The following is a 12,513-nucleotide window of genomic DNA, read 5'->3' on the forward strand; positions in this document are numbered from 1 at the left end:
GCTCTCTTAGCATCTAAGCGATGGAGTCTTTATTCCTCCTTTGATAGATGAGAGCCAAAGAAAGCTGGTCTTCTGATAGGATGTCTGATGTTAAAGGAAGTGACAATTTTTGGGATGAATGCCATCTTAGTCCGCTGCTCACTCACTTGATGAGCTGATGTGATCGCGAAGGAGATGACTGCCTTCAGTGTTCGTAAACTTAGAGGACATCTATGCACTGGGCCAAATGGAGAGCACATTGGAAATGTGAGAATCAAATTCAGATCCTACTGGAGCATAACAAAAGCTTTCAGCTGAAACGTGGGTCTACCTTTTTAGAAAACATAGCACAACAGGTGATTTAAACAGAGATCGCTGATCAAACAATCATAAAAAAGCAGATGAGGCTGACAACCTTGGACTATGCCCCAACAAAGGTTTCTTAGGCTAGTGAAAGGGAGAAAAGGCAGCCTTTGGACAAATTGGAGGGGTTGGATATGCATTAAAGAAACCCACAGAACTTCTCCCAGCATACCACCTATTTGGTTTTGGTGGAATTACATTTATTACCTAAAGAGTAAAGTCAAGAGCAGTCAACTGTTACTGCTCAATCTCCAAGTATGGATGTGTAATTTGTACAAGCTCAAGTGCAAAATTCTGCCATGCTGATGCAACAGAAGATCCTCCTGAAGACAGAGATGGATTAGAGGATATATACTCAAGGTCAGAAGTACTGGGTCCCACACTCCCCTAGCCCCATCTGGAGCCACTACGATGGGTTGGACCGTATTGTTCCGGATCGTTTTCAGAACTTTAGTCAGTCAGTAGAGGTGGAAGTTGGAAGCCACATAGTAATCCCTACCTCTATTCCAACCGAAAGACATCTTAGAGGGAGAATTGTCTTGAAAACTCCAATGTGCAAAATTTGGGCATTCTCAGCAGTGAAAAAATATCAAGACAAAGGTATCTCCATTGATGAGGAGTAGTGCCATGTCTCAGTGCATTCACCAATTGTGATCTTGATAGGTGCTGTCTGAACAGAGAGATGCTCTGAGGACTTAGCCAGTTCCAGAGACATAGGGCCTCTCAGTAAAGAACCCAAGACCCCAACCTTTTCTGCTTTTTGCAATACCAAATGGTGGTGGTATAGTCTGTAAGAATCTGCACCCGTTCAACCTCGAAATATGGAAGAAAAGCCTTCAGTGCCAAGCAAATCGTCCAAAGCTTTAACAGTTTGATGTGGAGGCGGGTTTCTGGCAGAGACCAGTCTCCTCTGACCTCCACCTTTCCCAGATGGTTTCTTCAACACTGAAACTGTGCATACGTCACAACAGGTAACTCTGGGTGAGGTAGGCTAAGGGATCCACTTCTGGTCCAACTGGAGTCCTTCAACTATCAATGCAGAACTTTTTTGTTTCCTCTGACACCTGGGTAGAATCTAAAGGGAAAAATTCCCAGAATTCTGAGACCAATGATTCTTCAGAGCACTGCAGAGAATGCATGTGCCACCTGACACAGCCCATTAACAAGATGCAGGAGGCCAAGAAGCCTCACAGCCAATCTTACTGAGATACACATCAAATGTTGCCCATCAGATCATGGCCCTGTATATCCTGGACTTGTTGAGGTGGAGTGATGGCTCAGAATAGCACAGTATGCAGGATAGCTCCAGTGAAGGGGAGCTCTTGTGAAGAAGGCAGATGAAACTAGCACAGATGGAGAATTCCTGAGATGTTAAACAGGTGGGCCATCATCTGGAGGTGGTTCACAACTATTTGAGGCAAGCCTGTCTTCAGCAACCAGTCATTGAGATATAGGAAAACTGGGATTCCAAACCTCAAAAAGGTGGCCAGCTTGCATGAACACCCAAGGGGCACTGGTCAGACAGAAGAGCATTGATAACAGAAAGTGGTCTTCGTTCACCTAAACCAGCAGGTACTGTCTCTGGGACTGCAGGACAGGAATGTGAAAATAGGAGTCCTGCAAATCCAATGCCAGTCTCCTCGATTCAGCCAGAAAGAGTATGTTGAAGTTGTCTTTCTTAAGAAAGAAGTTTTGAGTGAGAAGTTGTAGAATAGGACAAATTCCACAGTCCTTCTTCAGCAAAAAGTAATAACAGGAGGAAAAGGTAGGCCCAAACTCTGATGCTGGCACCCTCTGTAAAGCATCATTGTCCAAAAAAGCCTAGACTTCCTTCCGCATAATGAACAAGTGGTCCTCTGCAAGCCTGAGTGGTGAAGGTGGTAAGTTTAAGGGGTGGACAGGAAGGGCAGGGCATAACCATCAAAGACAATTTGAAGAATCCATCTGTCCAATCTGATCCTTGCCACCCACGGAGGCAATAGCTTATTCAGCCTCTGACTGCATCGCGGAGGACAAACTAAAGGGGTTTGGAAGTGGAAGCAATGGGTGGGGCTAGGGAGTGGGTAGTTTGTTGCCTCTGGAGGAACACTGTCGGCCAGATCCCCAACTCTAACTCAAAAGGACTGCAAGGTCTTCTGTTGCAGAGGTAAACCCCCTTGTGAAGCCTTGAAAGGGGCAATATTGTTAGGGTAACTACCATACTGGGGGAGCAGGGCCAAGAGAGAGAGAGCAATTACCTTGCTTTCTTTGAGGTGCTCTAATACAACATCTGTCTTGTCACCAAACAGAGAGGTGGCAACAAATAGCACGTCCATGAGAGATTGTTGGACATCACTACAGAAGCCCATGGATCTTTTCAAAGCATAACACTGGTACCAACGGCCCTACTCAGGTAGTTCGTAACATCCAGGGAAATGCTGATCACATACTTCGCCAAGTCATGACCATCACAAAATATTTGTTGGAGGTTGACATGAAAATCGCCTTGAACATGTCCCACAATGCGTGCAGATAACACTCTGGGAAGAAACTCAAATTTATGGACCTGAGGGCAAGGCTGGCAGAATAGGACATCAGTTTGTTGAATGCCTCCACAGGTAGGTGGGTGGTTGGAGACACATTTGGGTTTTGCTGACTAGCGGAAGCCTTAACCATGGCTCCTTGGTTTTGGGTGCTGCAGGAGGGAATGCAAGTCCCCCAGAGCTAGCCTGAGTTGAGTAGTTTTCAGGCAACTTATTTATTCACAGGAGGGCAAGATACTGGTTTTGCCCAGGTGCCGAAAGAGTGTCTTTGATGGCCTCATTAAATGGAAGTAGTAGTTCTGAAGAGATCTAACCTGGCTGCAGGACTACTCTGTAAGTACGTCTGCTTAACCCCCTACTAAAGATAGCTGGAGATCAAGAACTTCTGCGTTCCTCTTAAGGCCATAGCGAATGAGGCAGATTCCTCCACTGAGACTAGGCAGGGAATTGAGACCATCGTCAGCTAGTTTCAAGGTCACGATCCTCCACAAAGTCCAGATTAAGATTTCATAAATTTGTAGTTTGTCTTCACCACCATCATCAAGGGGCTCTGGGTCTAAAAACCTGTGTGGTGGCATAAGTGTGTCAGAGCTGGAATGAGGTTGTGGAAAATGTTGAGCAGCTGTTTTGCGTCCACAAGTCCGAAAGGACTACGATCTCTCCCTACAGCATCAGCAGTGTCACTGCCGGCTTGACGCATGGGGAACCAGTGCTGTATCTGGTGCCATACAAGTCAGAGAAAGCATCAGCCCTGGAGTCAAAGAGGACCCCAGAGAGGGGTAGAGGCACAGTCTGCGCCTGTGATAGATCTGCCTACAGTAACCCTACTGGAGATCTCCTCAGATTCATGGGACCCAAAAGCACACCGGAGGGCTCTAGGAGGGTAACAAAAATCTGCGGCATGGCCTCTCTGAGGACTTGAAACTGCTGTTGTGTCGTCAATGGCCCCAGGAGCTCGGCCTAAATCAGGAACTAGTGAAAGGGGCAGTTCTGTGGCGGGCATCCAGGACCAAGATCCGGATGTACATTTATGTACGCACGACATCTCATGACAAACGTGGTGTGAAGAAGGGAAGTCATGTTTGGATTCATTGTGTTTTGTCTTCCTGGACTTATATAGCGTACGGCCTGCAGACTAAAAAGTGTTCTCGACTTCAACCGGGACCAGGCCTTCACCAGGAGCTCGGCAGGTAGAGTCTGGTCTTGCAGTTCCAGAAAGCCTTTCAGCTCATTTAAGTGCAGTTGTTGCACAACTTTGAGTCATGCGAGGAGCGGAGAGACCAAAGACGGACTTCGTGCAGGTCCAAAGACAACTATAAGCGGCCATCCCCGCAGGATTTGAGCCCTGTAATTTTAGGGGGAAAAATCTCCCTTGTCCACAGGAAACATTTTGGAAAACCTTTCTGTCACATGGCAGATATCGAAGGAGTAAGCTCCGGATCCATGTCAGAGAGAAAAGAACGGATGTCGACACTCAAAGATGGTAGTTATATTGTGGCCTAAACATCACTTTTGGGGCAGGGCAGACTAGACGAGGAGCTGCACAATGACACCTACAAGTTTGCAAGGGAATTTCTGGAGAAAATAAATCTGGATTTTTAGCACCTGGGGTATTCAACACGGTGAGGAATTTGCAGTTGGAAGTATCCATCAGACTCTCATGATATAAATATTCTGCTCTCCATACAATTTGTCTTGAACACCCTTATTTAATTTAGCTTGGAGGAGGCATAGCCCATGGACTCCACCTCCTGGTGTACTTGAAGGCAGATGATGCAGACATTCATGACACACTTGGCATGAAACAGTTTTTCTGTTCTCGGAAGAATCAAGAGAAAACCCTCTAGAAAAAGCTTTGTCTCCAAGGAAGAAAGATGGGAAAGTGTCAAACCTATCTGCAGTGGTGTGTGTGATATTGTTGCGATGGTGAAAACGCCACTTAGTTACCCAGTGACTATTTAAGACTCCTGATTTCACTCCGGACCTGAAGCATTACTTTAGAAAATAATCATTCTAAGGAAAGAAAGTGTATTTCAAAGTAGTACTTCCCTATTTCTTAGCTGAACAAGTCATTTTCAATACCAACACATTTTCAGTAAATTACAAATACAACATACAAATGCCAGAGTACTTTATTCCTCTTACAGGCAAAAATAGGTTTATACTTTGATTTTTAAAAAACATTTTAATACAAAACATAAAAAACTAAAACCACTTTACATATTTACAGAAACATAATACAAACAAATCAGTTAAAAAAAAAACCTGAATTGTAATCAGCCTAAAAAACATAAGATAAACATACAGATCACCCAAACAATGAGCAAGGATTAATTAAACTTTGATCTTTCATGGGAATGTTTGGACAACCAGGGCTTTCTTGTCCTGAATAGCTTGCAAACCCAAAAAATTCTGATCGAGTTTCACTTGTCTGAAATACCTTCAATAAACTTTCTGGAGGAGTATTAGTACTCTGCTCGGCACAAACATTAGTTAGATAATTTGTGTCTTCTTTTGCAGAGTAGTTAGTTAATCCCAAAGAATTGGAATGACGGTCACTTGTCTGAAAATTGGAAGATTCTGAAAAACTTTCTATTGACATAATAGCACTTTGTTCTTCACACTCACCACTTGAGCAACTTGTCTTCTCTATTTCAGAGAAAGTAAAACCCAAAAAATCAGAATGTGCTTCACTGGTCTGAAACAAATCCAACAAATCTATCGGAGTACTATTTGTCTGCTCGTCCCAGTAGTCATCTGAGTAAGGTGTCCTTTCTTGTTCAGAGTAAACTGAAAACCCTAAAAATGTTGATTGGGACTCACTTTTCTGAAACAACTCTAACAAACATTCCATTGAAGTAGATGAACACTGTTCTTCCCTGCACTCATTTGGGAAGCTTTCACCTTTTTCAGAGAAGACAGCAAACCCCATAAAATCTGAGCCTGCTTCACTTGTCTGAAACAACTGAAGCCAGTGTTCCATAGAAAAACTTGAAGCACAACAGTCATTTTGTTGAGCGGACATCTCATTGGCAAGCTGACAACAAAATTCAACATTATGATTATGATATTTTCTTTTAGACCTTCCTGAAGACAATTTCACCTTCCTAATCATTTTTCCAGGAGACAAATTATCAGTACAAACACCAAACATGTGCTCCTTTACAGTTGAATTGTGTGGTAGGAGACCAGATTCTTGATTTGTGCAACCCTCTCCCAATGGATAATTATTCAATAGAAAACAATGAGCAATTGCACCTCTTGATTCAGAAACCAAAGCTTTTAAGCCCTTTGTTCTGAAAATAAATACTCCATCTGATACAGGAGATATGTGTAGTAGCTGTCCCAGCTCATGAATTGTGCAATTTCCTTTTAAGTGATGAGTTTCCAATTCAAAGCTTGTAAGAATTTTATTAACTGAGGGATGCAAGTCAGATGTTTTAGAAATGTGTTGAGGCAAAACCAATGAAGTATTTTTCAAGGGTGAATTTGGTGCAACCTGCTTGATTTTATAAATTGTCAAATTGTCCTTTGACTTGTGATTTTCTAGTGTGAAGCTATTGGATATTTTACTAGCCACATTTTCAAGGCATGACATTTTTAAATCCTTTGCCGGGGAACTAAATGAGATATCATTTGCTATGGAATTCTGTAAAATATCTGTTTCTGTGTGAATTGGACAATCGTACTTCATGTCATGATTTTCCAAAAAAGAATGTTTAGCACTTCTACCAATCACCAAGTCAATGCCTGGTGCTTGGAAATGAGATACTGGGAAGTTAAATGAAATATCTTTCACAGGAGAATTACACATCTTCAAATCTTGTTTCTCTAATATAAAGCAGTTGTAACTTTTATCAACCATTAGGTACAGGTTTTGTAAATCCTTCTCTGGATTAATACACAGATTACCTTTATCAGACTTTTGTAGATCTTGCTCATTTTCATGAACTCTGCCATTTTCTCTCTTTTTGTAATTCTGTATACCCACGTTATTAGGGATTTTGTCACCAACAAAATCAATGTCTGATATATTTACATTTTTTTCTGGAATGATAAATGAAGCATCCCTTAGTAGGGACGTCTGTAGATGTGGTCCCATTCTCTGAAATGAACAATTGTCTTCAATGCAGTTTTTTTCCAATCTGGAGCCATTGAAAATGTTAATTACTGGATCATCTCGTTTTGCTATATTTGTAGCTGGAGAATAAAATGAGCCATCATTCAGAGAAGGCTTCTGCAGGTCCTGTAGAATTTCATGAACAGTACAATTTACATTTGTTTGATGATTTTCTAATTCAGAGTTACTAGAAAAACTATCAAACACTGGATCACAGGCTGATGTTTTTAAATCGTTTGCTGCCTCCAGAAATGAAGGGTCATTTACGCAAGATTGTGGTAGCTCCTGCCCTACTTGGTTATGTCTACAATCTTCATTCATTTGGTGATTTTCCAACTCAAAGTTGTTAAAGTTTTTACTGACTGCTGGATCAATATCAACGGTTTGAAAATCATTTGCTTGCAAAATAAATGAGATGCCATTCATAGTCCTATTCAGAGTATCCTGCCCCACTTCATGAACCGTACAATGTCCACTCATTTGTTGATTCTCCAATTCAAAGTTAGTCGAAACATCCACTGTAGTGCTACATGAAGCAATATTTACAAGAGTATCCTGCAGATCATGTCCCAGTTCAGCAATTGTATTGTTTTCTTGGATTTGGCAATTCTTCAATTCAAAGCTATTGGGACATTTAAGGGCTACTGAAAGAAAGTCCGATTTAAAATCATTTGCCTGAAAAATAAACTGAGAATCGTTTACAGGAGAAATTTGTAGATTTGTGCACTGTTTTTTCAAGGGAAGATTCTGCAATCCAACAATATTAGTTTTGGTTTTATTACTACGGAGACCAAAACCGGACACGTGTGAATCCTTTGCTGGAAATATAGATGAAGCCTCTATAAGAGATTCACTTTGTAGAATCTGGGTCTCTTTGTGAATTATAAAATGATCTTTTGACTCAGTACCTAACACAAATGTATTGGGAATTTGAGGATCCACTGGATCAAAAGATGATCTTTTGAAATTGTTTTCTAGAAAAATTAATGAGGGATCATCTAGAGGAGCATGATTTACAAAACTGTCTTTCAAGTGTAGATTTTCCAGTTCAGGGTTGTTGGGCTTGCACACTCCAGATTCGATAGGTAGGTTTCTTACATCCTCTGATGCCAAAAGGAAGGAGGCATTTTTTGCTGGATGTCCGCATGGTTGTTTTCCCATTTCAGTCGCTGATAGATTTTCTCCATCAACGTTTTTCTCCACTGTACAATCACTAAATTCTTGTAATTTACAACACTTTGCTGGTGTAATCAACGAACCATCTACTTTACGCTTTTTTAACGACAGTCTACCATTAGGCTTTGGAATTCTCTTCTGGCCTTCACTAAAATCTTTTACCTGGGCTGGAGTCACAGAATTATATCCAGGCATGTCAGTGTCTTCTTTCAAATGATTCTTATCTAAAAGCAATTTACTTTTGTTTGTTAAATTATAATTGTTGCAAACATTTGGCAATGTTTCCATGTAGCCTTCACTGTCTCTATTTAGATTTATTTCTTTTAAACAATTAGTTGTTGCAATAATTCCATTTGCAGAGTCATGATTTTCAGTTTTAGAAGTTTCAGGTTTATTCATTACTTCTGAATGGAATGTATGATGAAATTTAAGAGGACTGCTTCCGGAAATTGGTGCAGGCTTCTGTACAGAACTGTTCAATGTTTTGTTGGGATGATCAGGTTCGAATGCCTGAATGGTTGGCGCAGGTATATTGTCACAGGTCTCCTGCTGCAGTAAAACATTCACCATATTAAGTCTTTCTTCCAGTTGATCCTTTTTTAAAACATTTTCAATAGGATTATTCATTGTAGTACTACATTTCATCCTAAAATCAAACAAAGGTTTATTAAAGAAAGCGAAAACATGATTCTCTTCCATGCAACAGTGAATCAACTATGCTAACAAGTACAAGTTTCATGTGAACATTTTTATAGCAAACATTTAATCGTATTGTTGCTAGAATGTACATTATGCGGATGATCATGAGAAGTTACTGACCTTACGCAAAAAGCCTTGTGATGGGTAATCAACAGTGGACTGTAAATTAAAGTACTCCTAGAGACAAGAAATCCATAAATACAGGCTGCGCCTATGATATGCAAGTAGTGGTCAACGAGCAAGCTACTTGCATTTCCCCTTTGTTAGGATAGACAAGAGGCAATGGCAATAAAGGGAATGACTAAATCCAGGCACTCCATGATTGGGTAGTATTTTCCTCTGTGATATGTGTGCAGGGAGACATGCAGAACATAAAGCACCCATTTGCCTCAAGCTATTGCTGGCATGAGCATTAAGGTAGGAGGTTCACTTTTTCACACTTCAGCTTACTGCCCTGGTTCGATGATCACTTTACTCCCTCTACAGCAGGGGTCTTCAAGGAGGAGGGGGGTGGGGGGGTCTCAAGTGACCTAAAGGTGGGGGTGGGGGGGGGGGGGGGGTACAGGCTTTTGCCAAAAAAAGTATTATGCTGATGACAGACAGGGCTTTGTGTTAAGTGGGAAAAAGTGAGTGGCAGTAAACCACTCTGTAATGGGCCATTACTAACATTTTTTGCCATTTATATCCTAGGAGGGATTATGTGTTAAAAGGGAACATACTTTAAATATGCTTTAAAACCCCCATGCCCACTTAGAATAATCACACTGTGGATATCTTTACATGTTAGTAAGGCCTGCATGCCCAGAACAGAGTGTCTAACATGTTTGATTGTGTATTTAAAGAGATGACCAAACTTAACTGCAATGTTTAAATGAGTCTAGACGTGTTTATATATTGACAATGTAACAGAATGAATGTGAAAAATTCAGAAGGGGGGGAGGGGGCGATGATTTTTTCCCCCCCAACTGGGGGGTGCGGCATGAAGTTTGAAGACCACTGCTCTACAGGTTTCTCCACATCTCTTGTGACATGTTGTCTATGTTCATAGGTCTCGCTCTATCAGCCTTCCCCTTTTCTGAACAAGTAAATATATTTTCACCGCCTCCAGCTCACTGATGCATGAAAGGTGCATGTAACAGAGCGTGTGCTGTGTAGCAAGGAGTCAGACAGGTACAGAGTGCAGAATGTGATAGAGAGCAAGCAAAGTGGGAGATGATCTCACCAAAGATTTGCTATGTGGGTGAGAGCTTACGATTATACAGGGCAGAAAAGGGGGGACGTATTGCCTGAAAATGTCTCCTGTGAAGAAGACTTTTGCATTGATGCAAACGGGAGGCCATCAGTAATGGCACCTTCGGCGAGAAACAGGGGCCCGAGTACTTTCCAAAAAGGGATGAAATTCAGTGCTGATGAAGACTACCACCGGCCAGATGTCGGCCATTTTGCATGAAGGCCAAAATTTAGAAATACATATCTTTCAAATGATTTACAGCCAGTTCCCAATCAAATTCTTCTGCACCCTTTGTGAAAAAGTGCTGGTGAACTATTCATTGATGATAAACAGTCCTCTGTGGCAAGCACAAAATTGTTTGTTTGCACTACTTTAAGAGGACAGCCAAACACCCAAGAGAAAATAACATCAGAAGTAAAAAGACAACTAGGATCAGAGTCAACACTTTGAAGACTCATTAAGGAGAAGTACGTTAAGTAGGTGGCTGTGCTGGATAGGGAATATTACCTTATTTCTTTCAACCATGGAGGAACATTACCAGGTAGCACTCCTTAGGTGGGACAATCTTAATGAATACTACACCCAGAAATGTTTACATGTGCCCAACTGGCTCTATAGACTGGATAACAGTGAAGAGGAAATTAAAAAGGGGATTAAATCCCAGAACTTATGCCAGACATTGGAGGGTGAACATCTTTCCCCATCTTGGGTAAGATGACGAACACTCCAGAAGAGAAGTTAATTATGCTCTTTCTTTTAAGTGGGACTTGTGGAAGTGTGTACACACTTGGGAGTATTTGATTTCTACAATGTTGACTTGTACTGACAGCTCCAAATAATAGGTGAAACTTCAAGAACCACAAAGGGCCTCGCCTTACTCAGACAGGATTAGACTGTGGGTTGTTTGCAGGGAACAGAAGCAGGTTTCAGAACCATTGCACATTGGCTCTTTTCTATCATGACCAATGATAATCAGTTTATTTCAATCTTTGTTATCAAAGATGTCTTCAACTTACTCTTGCACATCTGTAAAGATGGCGTCACAGGGCCGCAGGTGCTGTGATGGTGTCGGATCGTTGAGGACATCGGACTTACGACACTCTGGTGTCAGCGAAGTCGGGTGGGTTCAGAAGCTGCAGCGATGCCAGACCTGCAGGGCCGTCAGACTTCTACGAGGTCCACGGCCTCGTGGCAGGCGGCGTCACGGCTCCAAGGTAGCGGCGTCAGCTTACAGGGTTGTCAAATTCATCGCACTCAGTGAGGTCCATGGCTTTGGGACAAGCATCATCTCGGTTCTGGGCAGCGATGTCCTTTGTGAAGTCGCACAGCGTCGTCCGGAGCCGGTAGACTGCTTTTTCTCCAGGAATACACTTCCAGGAGCCCAGGAACTGGAATGGCACCCACTGGCAAGCTAGAGTCCATAGCGTGCAGACTCCGAACTGGATGGTGAAGCCTTTGCTGTCCCTGAGGCTTCAAAACAGGAGGCAAGCTCTACTCCAAGCCCTTGGAGATACCTCTCAAGCAGGAATGCAACAAAGTCCAGTCTCTGTCCCCTTGCACAGGCAGAAGCAGCAACTGCAGGATAGCCAAACGCAGTACAGTCACAGGCTAGGGCAGCACTTCTACTCAGCTCTTCTCCAGGCAGAGGTTCCTCTTGAAGTAATCTAAAGTCTGGGGTTTTCGGTCTAATACTTACATCCCTTTCTGCCTTTGAAGTTGGCAAACTTCAAAGTAAAGTCTAAAGTGTTTGTAAGATCCTTTCTTGTCCAGGCCCCAGCCACACACCAGGAGGTTGGAGACTGCATTGTGTGAGGGCAGGCACAGCCCATTCAGGTGTGAGTGACCACTCCTCTCCCTTCCTCCCTTGCAGCACAGATGGCTCATCAGAATCTGCAGGCTACACCCCAGCCCCCTTTGTGTCACTATCTAGAGAGAGTTACAAACAGCCCAACTGTCAAACTGACCCAGACAGGTAATCCACAAGCAGGCAGTCACAGAATGGTGTAAGCAAGAAAAAGCCTATGTTCTAAAAGTGGCATTTTCAAACACACAATCTATAAAACAACTTCACTTCAAAATGATTTTTTAAATTGTGAGCTTGGAGACGTTAAACTCCAGAATCTACCTGCTCTCAAAGGGAACCTGCACTTTAATAATATTTAAAGGCAGCCCCCATGTTAACCTATGAGAGAGATAGGCCTTGCAACAGTGAAAACCGAATTTGGCAGTATTTCACTACAGGACATGTAAAACACATAAGTACATTACAAATATAAAAAGGGAAGGTTTAGGCCTGGCAAGTGGGCACACTTACCAAGTCGAATTGGCAGTGCAAGACTGCACACACAGACCCTGCAGTGGCAAGTCTGGGACATGTATATAGGGCTACTCATGTGGGTGGCACAATCAGTGCTGCAAGCCCA

At 42.4% G+C, this 12,513-nt stretch overlaps 1 protein-coding gene across 2 annotated transcripts in view; it reads right to left on the bottom strand.

Annotated features, from left to right (window-relative positions):
- Nucleotides 1–4,980: 4,980 nt before the first annotated feature.
- DBF4 (DBF4-CDC7 kinase regulatory subunit) overlaps nt 4,981–12,513 on the bottom strand; it is a 178,082-nt gene continuing 170,549 nt past the window's right edge. For both annotated transcript variants that reach the window (XM_069211566.1, XM_069211567.1), the window contains exon 13: nt 4,981–8,806. In XM_069211566.1, the coding sequence (XP_069067667.1) occupies nt 5,173–8,806 (3,634 nt within the window). In that variant the 3' untranslated portion in view covers nt 4,981–5,172. The remainder of the gene's footprint in view (nt 8,807–12,513) is intronic.

The sequence above is a fragment of the Pleurodeles waltl genome, chromosome 10, assembly GCF_031143425.1.
Source record: "Pleurodeles waltl isolate 20211129_DDA chromosome 10, aPleWal1.hap1.20221129, whole genome shotgun sequence".
In the NCBI taxonomy this organism is placed as follows: domain Eukaryota; kingdom Metazoa; phylum Chordata; class Amphibia; order Caudata; family Salamandridae; genus Pleurodeles; species Pleurodeles waltl.